Source organism: Tamandua tetradactyla, chromosome 6 (assembly GCF_023851605.1).
Source record: "Tamandua tetradactyla isolate mTamTet1 chromosome 6, mTamTet1.pri, whole genome shotgun sequence".
NCBI classification, from domain to species: domain Eukaryota; kingdom Metazoa; phylum Chordata; class Mammalia; order Pilosa; family Myrmecophagidae; genus Tamandua; species Tamandua tetradactyla.
In genome coordinates, this window is record NC_135332.1 from 117,017,016 (window position 1) to 117,041,926 (window position 24,911).

The 24,911-nt window shown below is 36.4% G+C and overlaps 1 protein-coding gene across 3 annotated transcripts in view; it reads right to left on the reverse strand.

Moving 5' to 3' along the window:
* Positions 1 to 2,074: 2,074 nt before the first annotated feature.
* C6H8orf89 (chromosome 6 C8orf89 homolog) overlaps positions 2,075 to 24,911 on the reverse strand; it is a 37,912-nt gene continuing 15,075 nt past the window's right edge. Inside the window, exons 1-6 of one of the 3 annotated variants that reach the window (XM_077166996.1) lie at positions 18,183 to 18,275; positions 16,956 to 17,122; positions 14,630 to 14,783; positions 11,012 to 11,108; positions 10,187 to 10,241; positions 2,075 to 2,356 (exon numbers count right to left, since the gene is read on the reverse strand). In XM_077166996.1, the coding sequence (XP_077023111.1) occupies positions 2,202 to 2,356; positions 10,187 to 10,241; positions 11,012 to 11,108; positions 14,630 to 14,783; positions 16,956 to 17,122; positions 18,183 to 18,214 (660 nt within the window). In that variant the 5' untranslated portion in view covers positions 18,215 to 18,275 and the 3' untranslated portion in view covers positions 2,075 to 2,201. Of the gene's footprint in view, positions 2,357 to 10,186; positions 10,242 to 11,011; positions 11,109 to 14,629; positions 14,784 to 16,955; positions 17,126 to 18,182; positions 18,276 to 24,911 lie in introns of those variants that run through there. The other 2 variants (XM_077166993.1, XM_077166995.1) reach the window with 2 other exon arrangements.

Here is a 24,911-nt window from a genome sequence, read left to right on the forward strand (position 1 = left end):
TCTTTAGGGGTATTTGGGCTGTGCCCATTTTAACTTTTTCATGTTGCAAGGGGCTACTGGAAATATGGGATGGAGGATAGAACTGGTTGATGTTCTGGAGAGACGGGCCCCTCTGCGTTTCAGGACTTATCTGGTCCAGGGACTCATCTGGAGGTTGTAGGGTTCTGGAAAGTTACCCTAGTGCGTAGAACCTTTGTAGAATCATATTTATATAACGCCCTAGGTGTTCTTTAGGATTGGCAGGAATGGTTTTGGTTGGGAGTTGGCAAGCCATGATAGGTAGCAATGATAGGGCTACTTTTAAACTGCTTATTTGGTACCTCCATGCGGACATCAACTTAAACTAAATACACCCAAAGTCGCATTCGTCCTATTATTTCCCCAAAACTAGCATCTCCTCCTGAGATTTTCAAGGTTGAAAATCAAACTGACATAGTTTTGATTCTTCCCCTCCTGAGAGCCTATATCTAAATGATTGATTTTACATATTCTGCTTTAGGCATGTTATTTATCTGTTCTCTCCTTTCCGTTCTTTATTCTACCCTTCTACTCTGAGAGACTTACCTAGATTTCATTGAGAACCTAACCAGTTTCCTACCTCTGGTCTCCTGCTATTACAATCTACCCTACAAAATATACCTGGATTAATCTTCCTAAAATCACAGAAGCAATAGTTTACTTTCATTCTCAAAATCTTCCGTTATGAAACAGATTAAATATAAATTCATGCTTGGCAGCTGAGGCTTTCTATCATGTACTACTTATCTTGAGTCCAATTTACATGGATTCCTTTGACCTGAGATTGCAAATGAATGGCCCCACAGAGCCAGATCCAGCTTGCATATGTAATTTTCTTTGGTCCATACAACGTCTTCATACATTTTGAATTAGTCGCTAACATTTTACACAATGAAAATTTTCACATAAATGTCCCGATTCTGGCTTCTTATTAAAGGTTGCAATATCTGTCAACTTTGGGCCTCCAATTCCACATAGCAACAGACAGAGTAAGCTGGGCAGCAAAGGCCCTCTGACGTGGAGAAATCAGTCCCAGTTCACCATGAACTTCACCAGGTCAGCGTCACTCCCTTTGGTACTGGGTCTGTCTCTGTAGAAATTTACATTTACAGTGTTTGCTCTATCGTGTCCAGTGCTAAATGCCTTTGCTTATGGTATTCTATTGTTCTAGAAATGTCCCCTCTCCTGTCTTTAAGACCCATTCCAAACACTACATTTTTAATGATGCTTTCTCTAAGTACACCAGCTGGGTGTTACTGCTGTCTCAAACCTTAACACTGGTTCTCTAAGGGCACTTTCGCCACTCTCCATGGGATGGCAAGTCATTAGAGTCCTCGATTTCTCCCTGTTTCTCAGGGAGGAGGAAGGAGGAGAGACATATACTCCTCCACTCCTTAGGCTTACCTAAAGAGGAGTTTTCCTTTTGTCCCATACCTTCCTTCCTCTTCCCACAGCGATGGAGCCAATCACCTGGTGGAGAGAGACCAGCCAGGTATGACGCAGCCTCTGTCCACCCCTGTCCTCCCAGTGATCTGTCCAGCTGTACAGAGGAGATGACCCATTCTGCCTGCAGAAAAGGTCTTGCTCCGACAGGCGAGACCCAAGGTTGTCAGCGCTATAAAAGGTGTGGACATTTGCCCAGGTTCGTAGTACAGTTCGGTATCAGGAGGCCCACTGTGGTCACAATCTGAGCCAGGATTTCCCATCCAGGAAAATATTAGCAAAGAGGTAATATTTAAATATTCATCTGCTTGAGTCCTTATCTCACAACTCTTTTCAAACTCAAGCAAGGAAAAAGACAGGTTCTTATTGGGCCCCCTCTAATCCTAACAATAAAGACTGGTTTAACTCTTCTTTGAATCCTCTGCAGCTCCTAGCAAAGTTCCCTGTACAGATAGGCAATAAACAAGAATACCATCAAATTGAATCAGAAGACATAATTGGCATGAACAAAATTCATAGAATATTAATTTTTCTTATGTGTTATGTCTCCATTGACCATTAACTTAAATGTCTCTTTGTAAGATTAACAAAATACAAATAATCTAGTACATAACATAAAATATTTATTTTATATTTACATTTCCATTTTTATGTAAATCATTGCACATATCATATGTGTCTCAAGAAAAAAAGGAAAAGATAAATATTATGTCGGTGAAAAAACATCACACCATATTTTCTCAGCAATCTTGCAGCTCTCGTTTCTTGCCTTTTTTTGATTTTCTTGTTGTTTCTTGACGAATGGTATCATATTCTAATATGGCCATTTTGGAAAGTCTCTGTAAATATTGAGGTGGTGCTCCAGTAAGAGGATTGCTAAAGCTAAAGCCAGAACCTGTTGAAAAACAACAATAACAATCAGCTGTTACTATTATAATAACAACAGTAATATAATAATAATACTATAATAACATTTAGGAATAATATTCTATTACATATATAGTTCATGAGTGAAATATTTGTTCCACAAATGAACCATTAAACACTACTCATTCTTCATGTAACACATGTTTTGAAATAAGCATTCCTATTTTACTTACTTTCTAAAATGACGGTGACTGTGATGGCAAGTACTTCAAAAACATGTAAATCATAAAAACTTTAATGCTCATATTTAATTATATAAGATTAAATCTGAGGGTAAAGGTAGCTCAGTGACAGAATTCTCACCTGTCATGACAGAGACCCGGGTTCGATTCCCGGAACATGCCCATGCCGAAAAAAAAAAAAAAAACATGGAATGGCAGTGGATTTATTACAGAAAAAAGGTACAAGTCTTCATAAATAATTTGTTTCATTTAATATCTTATATGCTTATTGTGCCAGTTTGAAAGGATTTATGTACCTTAGAAAAGCCATGTTTTAATCCTAATCAATCTTGTGAGAGGAACCATTTCTTCTAATCCCTATTCAGAACTATAGGTTGGAAACTTGATTAGGTTATATCCACAGAGGTGTGACTCAATTAATTGTGGGTATTAAACTTGATTAGATGGAGACGTGCCTCCACCCATTCTGCATGGGTCTTGATTAGTTTATTGGAATCCTATAAAAGAGGAGACATTTTGTAGAGACTTCTTTTTTGAGAATGAGGAGAGCTGCAGACCGTGACGGCAGGATGAGAGAACCACAGAGTCCACCAGCCAGTGACCTTTGGAGATGAAGAAGGAAAACGCCTCCTGGGAGCTTCAGGAAGCAAGAGGCCTGGAGAGAAAGCCAGCAGACACCACCATGTTTGCCATGTGCCCTTCCAGCTGAGAGAGAAAGCTGAACATCACCAGCCTTCTTGAACCAAGGTATCTTTCCTGGATGCCTTAATTTGGACATTGTTATGGACTTGCTCTAATTGGGACATCTTCTCAGCCTTAGAACTGTAAACTAGCAACTTATTACATTCCCCGTTTTAAAAGCCATTTCATTTCTGGTATGTTGCATTCCGGCAGCTAGCAAACTAGAACACTTATCAAGTTATTTTCTTCAAATAAGGCAGTTTCTTGCAAAAGCTGGGTGAAGTAAAATTGTAATGTAAAATAAGTTATTCACTAACTGAAATAGTATTAGTAAAGTTTCTAATATAGAGTGGTGGAAATGATAATAATAATAATAATAATAATAATACATAACATTTTTTGAATAGTCCCTCTATGTTAAGCACTCTATTTCTATTTCATTCCTACAGCAATGCTATGAAATAGGTAATGAGCTATCTTGGATTAAAAATTAAAATTATTTAGCAAGGATGAGTAACTTGTCCAAGGGCATATACCTAGCAAATGTCAAAGGCAGGATTTGAACACAGATCCATGAGACTCAAAGTTCCCATGTAACCACTACATATTGAAATACATAAATATTTAAATATACAATATATAAACATATATTTAAATATATAAATTCTTATATAAGTTTTTTTTTAAGCTTTTTTTTTGCATGGGCAGGCACTGAGAATTGAACCTGGGTCTCCAGCTTATATAAGGTTTTGATAATATAAATGTTGACCCATATTCCTTTAAAATAGTATTATTTAACGTCACCTAAAATAGTTTCAAGTGCCATAAAAACTATCTTCAATTCTTCAATGAGCTTGTTTTATTTTATTTGGTTTGGTTTGAGGGTGTAATCTAAGTAGGAAGGTTAGAGAGATTGCACGTAGTGGGAAACAGGAGGATTAAGACTTGGGCCTTTGGTATCATAATGGACTTTGAAAGACCACCTAGTTACAAATTAGGTAGATTTTGGGCATAAGTAAATCTCAAAAATTTCAAAGAATTGGTATCATACACACAATGCAATTTAGTTGGAAGTCGTTAACAATAGGATAAATTAAAAATTCCAAAATACTTAGAAATTTATACACTCTAAATTATTAATGAGTTAAGAAAGAAATCACAATGGATATTAAAAAATACTCATAACTGAATGGTAAAGAAAACACTACAACACATGGACAATGCAGCAAAAGATGTATTTAGGTTTATACCTTAAATTCCTGGGTGACAAAGAAAGAAAGGCTGAAAATGAATAAGCTACATATACCATAAGAAGTTAGGAAAACAATAAATCCAAAGAACATGGAAGGAAAAATTTAATACAGGAAAGAGGAGAAATTAGTGCAGTAGAAAAAAAAATTCAATAGAGAAGATGAAAACAGACCAAAGTTCTTCATTGAAAAGACAAATAAAAAAAGAAAACCTCTGGTATACTGATTATGGAAAAAGAGAAAAGGCACATATAATAATATGATGAAAAGCTCACAAATACAAATTGAGCAAAGGCAAACTTTATGCCAATAAATTTTAGAACTTAGAAAGAAAATTCTAGAAAATACAACTTACTGAACCTGATTCAAGAAGAACTAGAAAGCCATGCAGGAGACCGGGGTTCAATGCTCAGCCCATGCACCCTGCCCACCCCACCCTCCAAAAAAAATTCCCTATGTACATATCACATGCCTGCCTCTGTACATATATATGTAGACACACACATACACACACACACACACACACACAAAGGAACTAGAAAGACTTAAAAGCCCTATAATAAATTTATTGAATCAATATTTAAAGATTCCGTAAAAGAAAACATTTGTCTTGGGGTTCTCTAGGGAAACAGAACCAACAGGAGCTATCAGTAAATATGAGATTTATAAAGGTATCTCAGGCAACCGTGGGAATGGAAAAGTCCAAAATCCATAGAGTAGGCTGTGAAGCTGGCAACACCAATGAAGGGTCTGGACAAACTCCACAGGAGAGGCTGCTGGCTGAAAAAGCAGTGAAAGAGTCTCTCTTTTTCCTTAAAAGTCTTCAAATGACTGGAGTATCTCCTTGTGGGAGACATGCCTTAGTTGATCACAGATGTAATCAGCCACAGGTACAATCAACTGACTGATGATTTAATACACCAGCCTTCCGGTGTATCACCAGCCACGAGATATACTTGCAGCAAAGGTCAGGCCAGTGCTTGCATCATCACTTTGCCCAGCTGACACCAGAACTTAACCATCACAACATGTGAATCAAGAGTTTACAAACGAATTCTATTAGACTTTGAAAGAAGAGATCATTCCAACTGTAGGCATGCCCTTCAGAGAATCTTTTTAAAGCATGAATTCTCCCCAGTTCCTTCCATGAGGCCATTATAATCTTGATACTGAATCCAACCAAGGACAGGACAAAAAAGAAAATTAGTGGTGACGAATAAAATTAGAAAACATAGAAAATAAAAATCCCAAACAAAATATCAGCAGATTAAACATGGCAGTACATGAAAAGATGGCAAATCATGCATAAATTGGGCCTATCCAAGAATAGGTTTAACATTACAAAACCTATTCATTTTTATTCCTCAACAAAAATTTTAAATAAATAACCATATGGTTCTCTCATTCAATTCAGGAAAATAATGTGATAAAATTCAACTCTCATTCATGAAAAAAAAAACACTTCAGCAAATTGAAATTAAAGAGAACTTCTTTAACTTGATAAAGAATATCTACTCAAAACTTCCAGCAAACATAATTTTTAAAGACACTCCCTTTAAAATCAGGAACAAGTCAAACATAACTATTATCTCTCATACAGCATTGAATTAGTGGTTCTGCCCAGCTTAATAAGAAGAGAAGAAGAAAGGCATAAGATTTTGGAAGGAAGGAACAAAACTGACATTACTCACAGGTTGTTATTATTATTATTATTATTATCTACATAGAAAACCCAAAGTAATCTATGTATTAATTATAAGAAATTAGAAGAAATGTTGGGAAGGTTGCTGGCTATAAGACAAAAATGTAAAAATCAGTTATATCTCCATACACCTGCAATAGAAAGTTAGAAAATTTAATTAAAAAAATAATTGTGGGACAGGCCATGGTGGCTCAGCAGGCAGAGTTCTTGCCTGCCATGCCGGAGACCTGGGTTCAATTCCCGGTGTCTGCCCATGCAAAAATTAAATAAATAAAAATAAAAAAATAACTGTGGTAGATTATCCATCATCCTCCCCAAACCTTTCACTTATTCTTACACAACAGAATTTTATCTGGACATGTGCCCACATAGGCAGAGATAATATTTCTTGGCTTGCTTTGCAGCCTTTAAGCATGGCCTTGTGATCACTGGTATGGCCCAATAAGATGGAGGCAAATGTGCAACTTTCTGATCATCTTTAATTTAAATTATAATTCTCTTATTCTAGACTTCTGTTCTTTTCCCCTCTTTTCTTGGCTGAAATGCAGGTAAAGAAATGGCCCAGCTTCAACTTTGCAAACAAGTAAAAAACCTATGAGTTGGTCAAGCAAAAAGACAGAAGGAATCAGATTCCACGAATGAACAGATTGAGGAAAGTCACCCTACCAGCCTGGGCCACTCACCTTTGAAAATTAAAAAAAAATAATAATTATCTTATATAAACCATTATATTTTAGGGTTTTTTCATTATAGCATTCTAAGCTGGGCACTAAACTCATACATTTACAAGAAAAAACAAAACTAACATATCCAGCCATAAATCTAATAAAAGCATGCAAGATTGACATGGAGAAAATGACATAATTTTATTGAAAGATCTTAAAATATAAATGATGTACGATACTCACAGATAAAAATACCCAACAACAAAAAGGTCTCCATTTTCCTCAAATTGATCTTTAGGTTCATTGCACCACCAATCAAATAGCCAACAAGAAGTTCATAAAGTTGACAAGCTAATTCTAAAATTTACATGCAAGAGCAAGACCATGAATAGCCAGCATACTCTTAAAGAAGAATAAGGTGAAATGACTCACCCTTTCTGAAATATTAAAAAAAACTCATCATAAAGTTAAGATAATATGGGTTTTGTATAGGGATAGACAAATGAAAGAGAAGAAAAGATAATGCTGCAAAACAGATTCATGATACATGAAAACTACCACTCAGAGTTTCTCAACAGTGCCAGTATTAACATTTAGCCAAATACTTTTTTGTTACGTCTGTTCTAAGCACTGTAAGGTATTTAGCAGCAACCCTAGCCAGTACTCACTACATGCTAGTTACACCACCCCTCCCAAGATGTGACAATCAAAAGCATCTCCAGTCATTGCCAAGTATCCCCTGGGGAGCAAAGTCACCACTGTCATATGTATATTTATTACTGCTCATACTGGTACAACTGATTATTCTAATTTAAAAAATTATCATCAATACCATATATATAAATCAACTCTAGCTAAATTAAGTATGAAAAACTAAACTTTCACATTTATTTTTATAAGAAAATATAAAGAGATTTTATGCATTCAGAGTGAGAATAAATTTCTTAGGCAAGACATAAAGGGACTAACCACAAAAAAGAAAGATTGCCAAAACTGACTACACTAAAATCAAGAAATTTTGGGAATGGTGTCAACAAGATGGTGAATAGGAAGCTCTAAAATGCTGTCTTCCCCCACCCTTCCAGAAACATTAAAAACCAAGCAGAAACTGTCAAAATCAACTTTCTCAGAACTCAGGAGGACAAAGTCTACAGCAACAAAGCAAACACTGAATCAAGAAAGGGTATCTTTAAAACAATGCGAAAGCTTCCTGGAGTTTTATTAGCCCTCTCCCTTTCCCGTATATGATGGCAGCCCACATTCCCAGTATGAGTCAGTACCTGGTTCAAGAAGGAGAAGAGCACACTTTATTTGAAAATGAAATGTTCCTATATTGAGGAAATCCCAAAGAATTCACAAGAAAGCTAGAACTAATAAATTCAGCAAAGTTTCAGGGTATAAGATCAACACATAAAATTTTGTTGTGTTTCTAAATACCAGCAATGAACAATCCAAAAAGTAAATTAAGAAAACGATTCCATTTTACAACAACATCTAAAAGAATAAAATATCTAGGAATAAATTTGATTAAGGAGGTGAAATTTACAAACTGTTGAAAAAATTTAAAGACAACCTAAATAAATGGAAAGACATCCCTCTTCATGGATTGGAAAACTTAAAATGGTTAAGAAGCCAATACTAACCAAAGTGATCTACAGATTCAATATAATCCCATTCAAAATTCCCACAATCTTTTTGCAGAAATGGAAAAGCCAACCCTGAAATTCATTCAGAATTGCAAGGGGCACTGAATAGCCAAAATAATTTTGAAAAAAAAAAAAAAAAGTTGGAGGACTCACACTTCCCAATTTCAAATCTTATTACAAAGTTACAGTAATAAAAAAAAGTATAATACTGGCATAAGGACAGACATATGACCAGTGGAATGGAATTCAGAGTCCAGGAGTAAATTCATGCATCCATGGTCAATTGATTTTCAGCAAGGATGTCACATTCATGCAATGGATAAGAATAGTCTCTTCAAGAAATGGTGCAGGTAAAACTGGATTTCTATATGCAGAAGAATAAGGTTGGATTCCTACCTCACACCATATACAAAATTTAACTCAAAATCTATCAGTGACCCAAATACCAGAGCTAAAACCACAACATTCTTAGAAGATACCATAGGGAAAAATCTACATGACCTTGAATTTGGCAGTGGATTAATAGATATGACACCAAAAGCACAAGTAACCAAAGAAAAAATATATAAATTGAACTTCATCAAATTTAAAAACTTTTTGTATTGAAGGACACTACCAAGAAAAAAGAAAACCCACATAATTGAATAAACAGGGTGCAAATCATATATCTGATAAGGATTTAATATTGAGAGTTTATAAAGAATTCCTATAACTCAACAATAAAAAGACAAATAATCCAGATAAAAATGGGATTAGACTAGACATTTCTCCAAAGATGTACAAATGTCCAATAAGCACATGAAAATCTGCTCAACATCATTAATTATAGGGAAATTCAAATTAAAACCGTAATGTGATTCCACTTCACACCCAATAGAATGGCTGTTATTAAAACAGAAAATTGTAAGTGTTGGCAAAAATGTGGGGAAATGAAACAGTCTTGCATGGCTAATGGGAATATAAAATAGTACAACTGCTGTGGAAAACAGCTTAGCAGTTCCTCAAAAAGATAAACATTCAATTACATATGACCCAGAAATTCTACTTCTAGATATAGACCCAAAAGAACTGAAAACAGGGAGTTGAACAGATATTTTTACAACAATATTCACAGCAATACCATTCACAATAGCCAAAAGGTAGAAATAGCCCATGTGTCCATCGGTGGATAAATGGATAAGCAAAAATGTGGCATTTACATATAATGGAATACTACCTACCCAGAAAAAAGGATGAAATTCTGATACATGCTACAACATGGATGAACTTTGGATACAGTAAAATAAGCCACACAAAAAGAAAAATATTGTTCACTTATATGAACTATTTAGCACAGGTAAATTCATTGAGACAGAAAGTAGATTAGAGGTTATCAGAGGTGAAAAGGAAGCATGGAAAGTTATTATTTAGTGGGTACAGAGTTTCTGTTGGTGGGGATGAAAAAGTTTTAGTAATGGATGAAAAAATTTTGATGGTACAAAATTGTGAAATATACGTTTTAAAAATGCTTGAAATGGGAAGTTTTGTGTTATAAATGTTACTGCAATAATTTTTTAAAAGGAGCATTAATAAAACAGAGATAATTAAATCAGTGGAAAGCAAGAAATTGGAAAAAAGATAAGTATCTGACACCTTAATTAGACAAGTGTTGGAAAAAAGAATATCAGCTTACTTTTGGATTTCTCCTGAAGTGGTACTACAGCGCATGCCTGCTTAGTCTTCTTTATCCTGAAAATTATAGATTATCACAAAATCACTTTTGTATAAACCCAGAGTATATTAACTTGAAAAAACATAACAAGAGGCAAAAAGCAACCTTTCCATCAAACTCATTTGTTCAATATCAACGGGATCTCATCACAACTAATTCAATCAGATGCACATATGAACAATTCATATACCTCAATTTTTGTTAATAAATTTTACTAGTTGAAGAGAGTTACATATACAAGATTTTTTTTTTTTCGCATGGGCAAGCACCAGGAATCAAACCCGGGTCTCTGGCATTTAACATAATTCTCATGGTCATGACTCTGGCAACACCAAGAGAAAGTGAATCATGATTAATAGGGTATCTGGAGGTGCTAGAGACCAACTATCATTTAATTGTGCACTTTTTACATATTGATCATAACTACCTGAATTTTGTCAGAATTAATATTTGTGCTGGAATAGATGTAAATAATAAGTAGATTAGTAGGGGAAGTATTTTATGATTGAATCTGCCATGGGTAAGATGATCTCTCACAAGAATTCCAAATTTCTTACAACTATGTTAAACTTTAAAAGACAGTAGCAACTTTTAAATACTCTCCACCTCTGAGATTATTATCAGTTATATTACCACAGTGTGCCTTGAGATTCATTGAAAACTTCTGACTACCAGTAAAGTCATCTGAAAAATCATTAGATTTATCCGAGATTTTAAATTAAGTTGAAAATTACATCTGGAGAAAAATGAAGTAAGGGACAGCAAACAAAACAAAGTGAGTACTTCCCTTTTATGCCAAGACTCTTCTTTCACAGGGCACTGTGCAGAATGTAGAGGAGTGTAAAGTGCTTGCAGGCAACTGGGCATGTTCTTGGGAGAAAAGCTGAAATAAAGACACTTGTTTCAAAGATAAAGAAAGGTGCTAATATTTATGTTTGCCAAGCACTTCATATGTGTTATATCAATTAGCCACCACTGTTCCACTTTATAGATAAATAAATGCTTGGCATAGCATGAATAAAATGTATTAAATTATTTTTTATGGACTTAAGTAAGGTCACACTCAAGTCAATGTAAAATGTTTAGAGACAGTTTCACACACAGTCAAATCACAAATGAAAAAAACTGAAATAGGGTAAAAGCAGTAGGAAGCAAGACAAAAGCTCAATAATAGGAGGCAAAATAGATTAACACAGAGGATGCTGTCTAGGTTTCTGGTTCCTTTAAGATGCTCTTAGGCATTGAAAGAGGGACAATAAGACCGGCCCACGTTGGTCCATAGCCCATTGCCATGGCCAGCTGTTCTAGTTTGCTAGCTGCCAGAATGCAACACACCAGAGATGGATTGGCTTTTAATAAAAGGGGCTTTATTTTGTTAGTTCTTCAGAGGAAAGGCAGCCGACATTCCACTGAGGTTCTTTCTTACGTGGGAAGGCACAGGATGGTCTCTGCTGGCCTTCTTTCCAGGCCTCTGGGTTACAACATCTTTCCCCAGGGTGATTTCTTTCTGCATCTCCAAAGGCCTGGGCTGAGCTGCTAGTGCTGAGATGAGGTATGCTGAGCTGCTTGGGTTGTGCTATGTTGTGTTCTCTCATTTAAGCACCAGCTAATTAAGTCAAACATCATTCATTGCAGCAGGCACACCTCCAAGCTGACTGCAGGTGTAATCAGCAACAGATGAGGTTCACGTACCATTGGCTCATGTCCGCAGCAACAGAACTAGGCATGTTCACCTGGCCAAGTTGACAACTGAATCTAACTATCACACCAGCCCTGAACCCTTATTTACTATGCCTTCCTCAAAGGACACTGGGACTCGCCGAGAAAAGTTAGGCTGAGGATTAGAGGCGTAGTTCCCTGAGTAATGCTGTATACTGACTTTCCTTGAAGTAGGTTTTATATTCAGTTTTCAAATAGGCCCTTTCCTTTGGCCCACTGTGCCAGCTTGAAAGGATTATGTGCCCTAGAAAAGCTATGTTTTAATCCTGATTCATCTTGTGGAGGCAGCAGTTTCTTCTAATACCTATTCAGCACTGTAGGGTGGAAACTTGATTAGATTATCTCCATGGAGATGTGACATCCCCAATTGTGGGTATTATCCTTTGATTAGAGGGAGATGTGACTCTACCCATTCCAGGTGGGTCTTGATTAGTTTACTGGAGTCCTTTAAAAGAGGAAACATTTCAGAAAAAGCTACAGAGCCCATGCAGCTCTTGGAGATGAAAAAGGTAAAAACTCCTGGGGGAGTTGTATGAAACGAGAAGCCTGGAGAGAAAGCTAGCAGATGTCGCCATGTTCGCCATGTGCCTTTCCAGTTGAGAGAGAAACCCTGAACATCATTAGCCTTCTTGAACCAAGGTATATTTCCCTGGATGCCTTAGATTGGACAATTCTATAGCCTTGCTTTAATTTGGACATTTTCACAGCTTTAGAACTCTAACCTTGCAACTTACTAAATTCCCCTTTTTAAAAGCCATTCAGTTTCTGGTATATCACATTAAGGCGGCTTGCAAACTAGAACACCCACCAACCCTCTTCTTTGACTATTACTATCTATCTACTCTACTAGCAACTCACTACCTCTCTTCTAACGTCTCTGATTCTGGTGTAATCACACTTCAGAAGAGTAATTTTTCTTTTTATATTTTGAAAATCTGTCTTTAGAAAACATTAAAAAGTATGGGAAAGATTTACTCTATAACACGATTCACTGCAGTATTATATTTACAAAGCCAAAAACAACTTAAAAGTCCAACAATAGGAAATGAATACTATAATGTAAAGATATGCTTAGAAACTATACAGTGACATGGAAAATACTATGTATGTAATATTAAGTTTAATAAGGCAGAATAAGCAATTGAAGTACATTAAAACCACAACAAAAAAATGAAAAAGGTGAACAGAGGAGACCCAAAAGTAAAAAGGGTTATGTTAGGATGAGTAGATTATGTTAACTTGTTTTTTCTTTTTGTTCAACTTTTCTGCAAATGTGAAATTCTACATTTATTTATTTATACAGAAGCCACTTAGACATATAGCATAGCACTTAACCTTTTTTTTAACATGGGCAGGCACTGGGAATTGAACCCAGGCCTCCTGCATGGCGGGCGAGAATTCTGCCTGCTGAGCCACCGTGGCCCGCCCACTTAACGTTTTTCTTTTAAGAAAAAAATATCCCACTGCCCCAAAGTCCCACTATTGATAGCTGAATTTGCAAAACCCATTAGATGAAAAGTACCAGAAAATTGCTCATCCCATTTCATGCAGCACCTTCTCTGTAGCAGTGACACAAGCACTTAGACTAATACGCCTGTGTCCTGAGAGGAAGAAAAGGGACAAAAGTCTCAACTTTTCTAAATGGAATGAAATTTTTTCCTACTACATAAGCAAGGTTCAGAGGTCAAGAAAAGGGAATTGAAGTACAGTTAAATTCACTATTTAATAATACAAGACCATAATCAACTGCAAGTCCTTGAACTTACATTATGTTCTTCTACTGGGATGCTCATGTAATTTCAAATGTGTTACTGTAAAAAAAAGATATAAAGTACCTACATTCCATTTTTAATATATTCTAGTTCTCTATTTACATCACCAGAATTTATTTCAAGAATACTTAACAAAAACAATAATAATAGTGGAAAACTCAAGAAATTGATTGTTAAACTCCAAAACTTGCATTTAGATGTCTTTAAAAATCATTATGGCAGGAAGATAACATGAAAAATATAAATCCTTCCCTGAACTCATAATCCTATAAATGCTTTGACCTTTTCAAATTTTTTTTAGGCAATACTAGACATTCAATGACTATCTGATGGATAAACAAATGAATAACCCCAAGCAGAAATTGAATAGAATATGAGCCTATCTTATTAACTAATACACAGATCCCTTTGGAGAAAGGAATTTTCTTTTAATAGAATGTCAATCAGTCTGATTTATTTATAGATATTTATAATACTGTTTTTAAAATCCCATATTCAAAGTCATTGCTATTTTTCTGGCTGGCATATTCATTCCTGGTAGTCACATGTTCAGAATCTACCTTCACACTACAGGAGTATTAGATTAAAAATGGGAGGTGAGTTTCTGGACTCAAGGTACAGAGAAACCTGCTAATATTGCAGGGAGCTAAATTTTTACTTATTTATTTATTTTTTGCTAAAAGTTCCAAAGATTTTTAAAAGGGAGACCTTAAATCTTTTCTGGCAATGTCTTTTGAGAACAGAAAATTGTTAATTTGTCAAACATAATAAAATTGCTAACTTAGATAAGATGATTAAACCCTTTCTGAAAAAAAAATTTAGTAGACAAGAAATAATTAAATTCACTAGCCAGAAAAAACTTTACATTCAGCAATATTAGTACACATAAATATTCGACAAAAGACTGAGTTACCTGACATTAGGTGTCTCGATATCAGCACGTAGCAATCTTGGATAAACCTCGAATGGAGTTGAATTGATACTTCTTTGGGAACTTTGCAATCCTGGTAAATATGGCACTTTGACACATTCTTTGAGCTCTCTTAAACCAAAAGCTGTAGCATATTCTAATTAAAAAGATTATCATATTAGTAAAAAAATAAGGACAAAAATAAATAAATAATGGGGGGATGAGAAAAAAATGGGTAGATTGCAATACTAGTAGTCAATGAAAAAGAAGGGTAAGGGGTTTGAGATGTATGGTTTTTTTTCTTTTGTCTTTTTATTTCTTTTTCTGGAGTGATGCAAATGTTCTAAAAATGATCATGGTGATGAATATTGTGAGCCACTGATTGTATACTTTGGATGGACCGTATAGTACATGAAGATATTTCAATAAAAATATTTTTTAAAAGATTAACATAATCACATGAATTAGTTCTTAAATGGATACTGTTTATTTTACTACACACTAAAATGCATAATAAAGTGTACTAAATCAGTCATTTAAGTAAAGAAATGTAAGTGTAGTTTATTAGCACCTTTCCTAAGAGAATATCATTTAATTCTATGCATAGAAACTATAGAGAAGAGTTGGTTAAGAGGTCAATTAAGAATTTGAATATGGAAAAAGGACAGCTTCATAGACCTTCCACAGTGGCTATTGTCCTCTGCCTTCTTTATTTAATTAAAATTCCTGGATTATTAGATACACTCACACTGAAATAGAGTTAAGAAACACCTTCAAGAGTGCTGTTATGCAGATTATAAGAAGGAGTAAACATATAATCTTCTGACCTAGCAAAGAGAGATTTTAAAAGCCTACTTCTGGCATCAATTTCCATTTTCCCTTCACAGAATACCACATCAAATCTATAAATAGCACCACTGAGGCATCAAGGTTTCTTCTTCTATTGAAAGCACATTGCACTGGATAAAGGGATTCTCAAATTATTAAAAAATTCAAAATGAAGGTAGTAAATAGAAAAAGCAGATTAAGCAGTTAAGGATTTGGGTGGTTTTCAAACTAAACAATTGTTGTTTAGGGTTATGCTCTATTAAGCAAGCCTAGCACAGCAACGAAAATAGTTTTCAGTGAAGCTAAAGTTAGCTTATTAAATGTTTCAGATGGTATTATGCAGCCTTCAATTTTTCCTGTTTTATTTAAAAAATAGTTTCTCCTGGGAGGTCAAAAATATTTAGATTCTCTTTTCAACAATTACATTTGGCATTAGGGAGGGTAGATTAAACTGCTGTCTTCTGGGTACCTTTAATGGCAACTTAATGAGAAAGTCAAAAAAAATTATAGTAACACACTCAAAACAAGAAAGGATGAAATATTGAGTAGTTTAAAGAATTATTTCTTCAATAATAAACATGAAGGCAGAATTCAGAATAAACAAGAAATACCAACAATTATAAGTTGAAATTAAAGGGAAAACCTATTAATACATATATATACAGGTCCAAAGGTCTTGAACTAGTATTTATTGAGGAACTATAAGATATAAGATATTCTCCACATAACTCATTCAAAAATAAACTTTTGATTGGAATTATCAACGCAAAAAGATAACGTTGAAGATGTGGGCTCCAGGTAGAAACCACCTAAGTGTCCATCAACATGAATACATAGACAAAATCGTGGGATATACATACAGCAGACTATCATTCCACCATAAAAAGAACACTGGGTGAAATAAGCAAGGCACAAAAGGACAAATATTGTATGGTTCCACTAATATAAAATATGCAGAAGAAGCAAATTCATAGATACATCAAGTATATTAGAAGTCACCAGGGACTGGGGGGAAAGGGGAATGGGAAGTTATTGCTTAATGGGTTCAGAGTTTCCATTTGGGGTGGTGAGAAAGATTTGGTAATTCACCACATTGTGAATGTAGTAATGCCACTGAAATGTACATATAAAAATGGTTAAAATGACAATGTTATTTATTTGTATGTAAATGTCATATGACATCTAAAATGTTATAAATAGTTTGGGTTTTTAAATATAAAAACCTACTTGAAGTATTGAAAACCAAATACTATTTATGAAAAGTTGTATGATCCAATAGAGATAGTACCACACGGAATATCAAGAGAAGTAATTTTTTATTTTTGCTTCTGAGTCACAGAATTACACTAATTAATTTTGTTCCCATTTTTTCTATAAACTTAAAATGATATCCTTGTATAAATGTCATAGAAATCATAAAATGTCTCAACTGTTTAAAGTATACATGTAAATTCAAGGCACCATTTTTATGTTTTTATAAGTAAAATAAAAATGAAGTTACCTTTCCTTATCTTTTGTGTTTCTAAAACTGCTTTCTTCCAACTACTCTCAAAAAGAAAACAGCCATCAAAAGAACTTCTAGAGACTCTGTTAGCCTTAAAGTGGATTTCAGGAGATAGCACTGACATTTTTTCCTCTTCTTTCAGCAGTGCTGATGAAAGTGAGATGCTGCTTCAGATACAGGAAACAAAATACAAAGAAAACACGGCATTTCAGAGATAAGCATTCCTTTTTCTAATTTATTTTCCACACCCCAGATTAAATACTGACATAAGTTTAAATGAAAAGTTTACTTGTAACCTGTAAATACATATTCTTTAGATTTTAAAACAAGAGACTTTAAGAAGACACCAAAATTTGAAGTCAGCATTTTCTTTCTTTTAATTTATATTTTGACTAGTGCATTTCCGAATTTAACTTGTTCAATTGAACACCAATTCAATCAATTCAATCAGTTCAATTGAACACCATAAGTACATGGAACCTACTTTCATGAGATTTTGGGCATGAGATTTTGTTGATTTGTCTAGGTTACTGTGATGCCCTGAAAAATCCCAGAGTGATTTAGACAGTGAATAAAGAAGTATTTGCAAAGTTCCCTTGGGGAATGGGAGAAAGGAGGAAAAATTCAACTTCCCTATTTGGAGAATACCTGATATTCTTGCAAGCAGTGGAGACAAGCAAATCTATAGGCCGAGCCCTCAATCTTGGTGTTTTCCCCTATGAAATGTATCCCTTCAAATGACAGACTAAGCTTACTTAAAATTATGCCTAAGAGTCACCCCTAGCTGTCTTATTTCTCTCTTCCCCTTTTTGGTGGAGAAGGTTTTCTCAATCCCTTGATGTCGATTCTCTGGGGGTCACTTATACAGGCTTTGCCTATCCTTTGCAGAACCTCTTATGTTGCTCAGATGTGGCCTCTCTTTCTCTCTAAGCCAACACGGCAAGCGAAATCATGCCCTCCCCTTCTCTACATGGGACATGACTCCCAGGGGTGTAAACCTCCCAGGTAACATGGGACAGAAATCCTGGAATGAGCTGGGACTCAGCATCAAGGGATTGAGAAAACCTTCTCTACCAAAAGGGGGAAGAGAGAAATGAGACAATAAAAAGTGTCAGTGGCAAAGAGATTTCAAACAGAGTCGAAAGGTTATCCTGGAGTTATTCTTATGCATTATATAGAGATCCCTTTTTAATTTATAGTGTATTGGTGGCTTGAAGGAAGTACCTGAAACAGTAGAGCTGTGTTCCAGTAGCCATGTTTCTTGAAGATGGTTGTATAATGATATAGCTTTTGCAATGTGACTGTGTGATTGTGGAAACCTTGTGTCTGATGCTCCTTTTATCTACAGTATGGACAGATAAGTAAAAAATATGGATAAAAAATAAACAAATAATATGAGGAACAAAGGTCTAAATAAATTGGGTAGATTGAAATACTAGTGATCAATGAGAGGGAGGAGTAAGGGGTACGGCATGTATGACTTTTTGAGTTTTTTCTTTTTTATTTCTTTTGCTGGAAAGATGCAAATGTTCAAAAAAAATGATCATGGTGATGAATACACAACTATGTGATGATATTGTGAGCCACTGATTGTACACCATGTACAGAATGTTCATATGTCAAGAATGTTTGTATGTTTGTTTGTTGTATACACTACAAATATTTAAAAAAACCAAACAGCATATGTCTACCAAATAGGTGATCATCTAATATGAAGAGAGTATGATATATAGTGGAAAGTACATGCTGGCTTTGGAGTCAGTAGTGCCTGGATTTAAAGGTGGGCTTTACTACTTATGAGATCTTATCCCATTTGAGTTTATTTCATAACAATTTCTTAGGGTTGATATAAAGATCAAATGAAACATAAACACAGGATATACCCTCAAATCAATACAATGCATACCCTTGTTACTTCTAATACTGGAACATTTCAGGAAAAGAAAACTTACTGCCCTCTTTAGAAACAATTTGACTACAATCCCTAAATGTTTTCATGTTGCCTTTCATCAAGAAACTAAGAAATGAGCATATAAACAATGCCCTATTTTTCCGTGGAAATTGAAGCTATGGAACAATATTTTAATCAATGTTTAATAAGTTATGTAATTTCCTTTAAAAAAACTTAAAATATTTTCATATTTAAATGAATGCTTTCAAATTCCAGGTTACAGATACTTGGCAATACAGACAAAATTTAAAATCCAACAGCAAGTGACCATGTTCAAGATAACAGAATTCTTAGGATTCTCTCAAAAATATTATCATTTTGAAATGCAATTGCCTGGGGAAAAAAAAAGACAAGTTTTATATGCCATGGAAAATAAACAGATCCATAAGATAGCCATGAATTTATTCTAAATATAGACAATAATAATTATGTACCCTGCTTACTTACTAAACAAAACATATATTCCATTCCACCATACATATCTATTCATTATGTGCTAGGCATTACAATACCACGAGCAAGATGCAGTCCCTGCTCTCTGGAGTCCGGTGGGGATGGTGAAGGAAGACAGCAACTGCAGTTATCATTTACTCAATGCCTATTATTCTAGGCTCCGTGCATGACATTTGTATTTTCTCCGATCTTCAAGCAAAAGGAGCAAAGATATCCTCTGATACCTATGCTCAAGTAGTCATTCCAAATAAATTATGTACTGAGGGTTTATTCTGTGTCAAGAATTGCACAAGGCATTGGAGAAACATAATAAAACGTTAATGGTCGCAGTCGTTGAGGAGCTCGGTCTAGTACAGGACACACAGACAAAGAAACGGAAATGCAATGCAGGAAGCGCTACGATGGGAAAAATACAGGGTGTTGCGGAGCACCTGGGAAGGAAGCCTAACCCCGTCTTGGGGGTTAGGAAAGCCTTCCTGGAGGAAGTAATGTTTTGAGCAGGAGCTAATAAAGCAAAGGCGTGGGGGAGGAGGAGGGAATGGCTTCTGGTAGAGGAAAGAGTAAGCAAAAAGACCACGAAGGAGAAACAGACTGCTCCTGTCCATAGTTAACATAGCGGAACGCGCGCGCGCGCGCGCGCGTGTGTGTGTGTGTGTGTGTGTGCGCGCGCGCACAGCATGGGGAGGAGGGGGGAAAACAAGAACACCGGCAAGATATGGGAGGAGCGAGAGGGGGGAAATGAGATGGAGGAGGAGGAAAAGGAAGGAGGAAGGAAGGAGCTGGAGACCCAAAGGCGGGGGCAGATACGAGGGAATGGGGAGAGACTAGGAGGCTACAAAGAAGGCTAGTTACTAAGCTGTGCCAAATCCTTCAGAGGTCACTGAACTGTAAGACTCTTTATAGAGGTTGCCAGGTGCGCAAGGAGAGTAACCCTTGAGATGCACGAAAGGGACGTATTAGTATTGACTAGTAGCCAGGGTCCTAGAACAAAGAGAGGCAGCCTCTTGCAGGTCACACGGGGAAGCACGCTAGGGGTATGGGCTTTTCCAAGCAGTGGGGGGAGCCAAGGTTACAGTGGACTGAGGGACTGCGCCTTTATAGTGTTACAGCGTTGGGACTTGGTCAAGCAAAGGTGGGGATTGGGGAGTTTGTATTTGACCTTCGCAGGGGCGCGACCCAGATTAGTACAGCGGAAGGAGAGGGAGAAGCTGTTTTTCTTGTGTGAGCCCGTGTCAGGGGTGGTCACTGAGGGACTCAACTACAGGGTCTGAGGCATCATGACAGTGAAAAACATAAAGCCCCTATTTTATTTTAACTCACTGCAGTCAAATATTGTAAAATGAAACAATGATGAAAATAAAAGAGAAAACGTCTTCAGATGTGGTGATGCGATCTTGGGTCTGCTGTCAAAGGGCAGTGGTGGGAGTTAAAGGTGAAGATGGAAAACAGAGAGCCAAGGGCTACAGAGTGGGTGAGGCACACAGGAAATGCAGTCAGGGAGAGCAGAGATGAGAGAACCACCACTTCACACAAGGCCACCTGCCCACTTGGTGTCTATCCAAGGAACTGGCCAAGCCCTGGTCTGGCCCTGGGCAGGGCGCACTCTCCCTTCCTGCCCCAGAGCTCAGAGGCTCACTGCTTCCTGTTATTCTTGAATACTGCCACCACCCTCTATATTCTTGGAGTTGATCCTCCTTTCCAGCAAGAAAAAAGAGTAGCTCATTCTTAAAAGTAATTTCTTAAAAGTCTTTAAACTCTTAGGCTTGCAGTCCATGAGCCATCCCGTGACTCCATTCCAAGACCTTTTCTCTCCTTCATTTGTAAAGGTAGACAAAATGAGTTTTCTTTCAGCTTCAAGGCAGGTCCTCCTCTTCCTCTTAAAAGTTCCTCTTCCAGGCCAGAAGAGACATCAGAGAGTAACAATAAACACCTCCCACACTCCTGTGGCTATCAGCATTTCTGAACACTCCAGATGTTGCACCAAAAACAGTCCTCTTGGGACATTTCATCAAACCAGGTCAAGAGAAATTTTTCTTAAAACAGTGTTTTTTTTAAAGGCTCACATGATAAATATATGAGAGTTCATTATTCAATTCTCTCTAAACTTTTGTGTGTTTGAAAATTTCCATAATAAAACCTTGTTTTTTAAATAGCCCACAGCTGCAAGAATATATAACTTAAGGAATGTGCTGAAATAATAAAAGGCCAAATGTTTCTGATCTGATGTTTCCTGCAAACATGGTCACAACCTAATTCTAGTGAAATAAAAAAAATTAAGGATACTTTATAGGACTAATAAAAGGGCTGTTTAAAAAAAAAAACACCACCACCACATATAGGAAGAGATAATAAAAACTACAAAGTACATATGTTCTGGGGCAGCCAATAAAGAACTCATTCAAAACAAATGCTTTCTCAAATTAACAGTAAAGGGAATTGGTGTTAAGATTACCTAAATGCTTAAAACGAATACCTATAAAATAATTGCTGTTTTCAAGTCACCCCAAAATATAGGTATATTTGAACCATTTTTGTATTCAATATATTCCAACTATTTTTTAATTAACCTTTTCCTTTTATCACCTAGTTTAGATCTAGAAGGGAATGTTAAGACAAGTATTTGTTAACATTCATTATTCATCCATCCATCCAAAATTTTGTTGGATGCCAATCGTATGTCAGGCACTTACACTAAGGATGTAATAATGAACCAAACCAGATAAGGTTCCTGTTGACCTGAAGCTTACTCGGGGAAGTCAGACAATAAGAAGCAAATAAATGAACAAAGCTGATTTCTGAGAGCTCAAAACAATGAAGGTAATTTTAGTGCTGCTGAGCAGGAAGTCTAAGGAAGCCCTCATAGATGAGGTGACCTTGAGCTGAGATCTGAATGGACCAGTAGCCAGAGATACCAGCATCTGGGAAAAATAAGAGGGGAAGAGTTTTTTCTGCAGAGAGAACGGCAAGTGCAAAAAATCCCAAACCCAGAATGTGCTTGGCATGTTCTATGACAGAAAAAGTCCTGTGCTGTCCAATACAGTACCCAGTAGCCCTATGAGGCCACTGAGCATTTGAAATGCGGCTAGTCCAAATTGAGATGTGCTGTAAGTATAAAATACACACCCAGTTTCAAAGACTTGGTGAGGAAAAAAGGAATGTAAAAATATCTCAGTAATTTTCTATTTATTTTACATTGAAATGATAATATCTTGGATATGTTGAGTTAAGTAAAACAGATTGTTAAAATTAATTTCCCATCCCTTTTTACCTTTTTAATGTGGCTTCTAGAAAACTTTAAATTACATATGTGGCTTGCAAGAAAGGGGAATAATGGTTGGAATGATAAGCACATACCAGATATTTCAGGGCTTGATATGACACAATGAAGGGTTTAGATTTTATTCTAAGTGCATTGAAAACCTATCAGAAGGGTGTGAATACGGAAGATTATGTGCATACAGGGCATGTTAGAAGTACAAAGAAAGGAATGGTTAATTCTCCTTCAGAGGATCAGGGAAGGCTGCAAGGAGATGACCTTTAAACCAGGTCTTGAGAGAGGACCAGTATACCAGGTCAGGGGGATTGAGCCAGGCCACTCCATGGAATGCTGTGCTGCTCAAGCTATACAACTTGAGCGGTGATCTCTTCCATGCTCAGTCTTCAAAGAATCCTAACTCTGCATCTCCAGGCCTCACTTCTGAGCAGCAAGCATATATAAATAACAGCTTATGAGGTAACTTTACTTGGATATCTCAAGGGCATCCCAAATTCAATGTGACCAAAACTAGCCTTGTATTTCCCCTTCAATGTATGTTCCCTACAGTATTCTCTAACAGAGTACCTGAAATCATCATCTTCCAATTGTACATGGTAGAAACCTGGAAGCAACACTGACACCTCTCCTTTCTCTTAAACCTAGTTATTCAACTAGACCTGTAGGTTTCACTCCTAGGTATCTCTTGATCTGTCCAAGTCTCTCCATCTCCACCCTAGTCCTAGTTACCGTCATCTCCGGACTGGGTCACTGCATTAGTTTTTAACTGATATCCCCAAATTCACTCAAAGACCTCAGTTAAAATTTGAATTTCAAAACTCTAATGAGGGCACCTGTCTTAGTTTGTCAGGGCTGCTATGACAAACACTATACACTGGTTAGCGTAACAACCGGAATTTACTGGCTTACAGTTTGAGAGGCTAGAAGTCCAAAATCAAGGTCTCAACCTGCCATGCTTTCACCTGGAGTCTGCAGCATGTTGGTACTGGCTTGCTGCAATCCTTGGGGTTCCTGCATCGCATGGAGATCTGTCTCCTTGGTCCCCTCCTGTGGCTTTCTCTGATTGACTGTGTCTGAATTTCCTCTGCCTTATAAGGACTTTAGTCATAAAGTCCTTATAAAGGGACTGGACACCCTTATTCAGCTGGCCATACTCCAATTAATAATAACATCTTTAAAGGTCTTATTTACAAAATGGATTCAGAGCCACAGTGATGCAGAGTAAGACTTGAGCATGCCTTGTTGTTACATAGCTCAACTCAGCAGAGTACCTTAACCTTTTCTTTTTTTTAATGACTTTTACTCTGTTCCTATACCTATTTATCTGGAGAACAGAAAGGAAATAAAGGAAGGAGAAAGGAGATGAGTCAAAACCTTTCAGTCAGTTCTTGGCTCAGTTGGCAACTGGAGTTGGCAAGTAGCCTTCTGGGCTTTTAGGAAGATAAATGGACAACTAGATGGCTTCTTACAGAATTCTTAGATGAAAGCAATCCATGAAGCTCGTCTCTCTTGGGGTAGCTTATTCAAAGTTTTTATTCCCTCTATCATAACAGAAAATGATAGCCAGAGTACAAGAGTTTTGATTGTAGTTGCTAGACCCTTCACCCAGGTTAGGGAATCTATCCGCTCCCTGGTCTTCACTGCTGTGTACTCTGTCTACTCTGAAACCCTCAGATATACACTCTGAGACCTATGGATGTTCTTACTTAGGTGATAATTTTCCTCTGAACACTATATACTAGGCTTAAAAACTTACTCTTAGCATTTTTATCTGATATTCTCAGCAATCTCCTTAAGTAATTTACAGGTGAATTTATAAGGAGATATATGTTATATACGGTTCCAAGAAATACAGAAAACATCTAACTTTATGATGATCATACACAGCAAAGCATATTCATATAGAAAAATTTCTTCAGCATTCCTGAACCTATGGGGGAAAGCCACTGAAATTCCCCTTTTATCTTAGTCCTACTAATTAATTCATTCTCTACACTGTTGTCATGGCAATTCTTCAAAAAGGCACATTTCATCATCTCACTCAGCTGCTCAAAACCCTTCAACAGCTTTCCATTGCTCTTAGGTTAAAAACCAAAATGCTGAACATGGCTTGCTGTATAAGGTGCTGCCTACTTTGGTTTCTGCCCTCCTCTCCACCTTCTTATCCTTCCAATCTCTCCCTGCTTTATGGCAGCCATATCAGCCTTCTTTAATATCATGCAGGCAGTGGTGGTATGGGCAAGCTCTTTTCTACCTCAAGGCCTTTGGATAGATA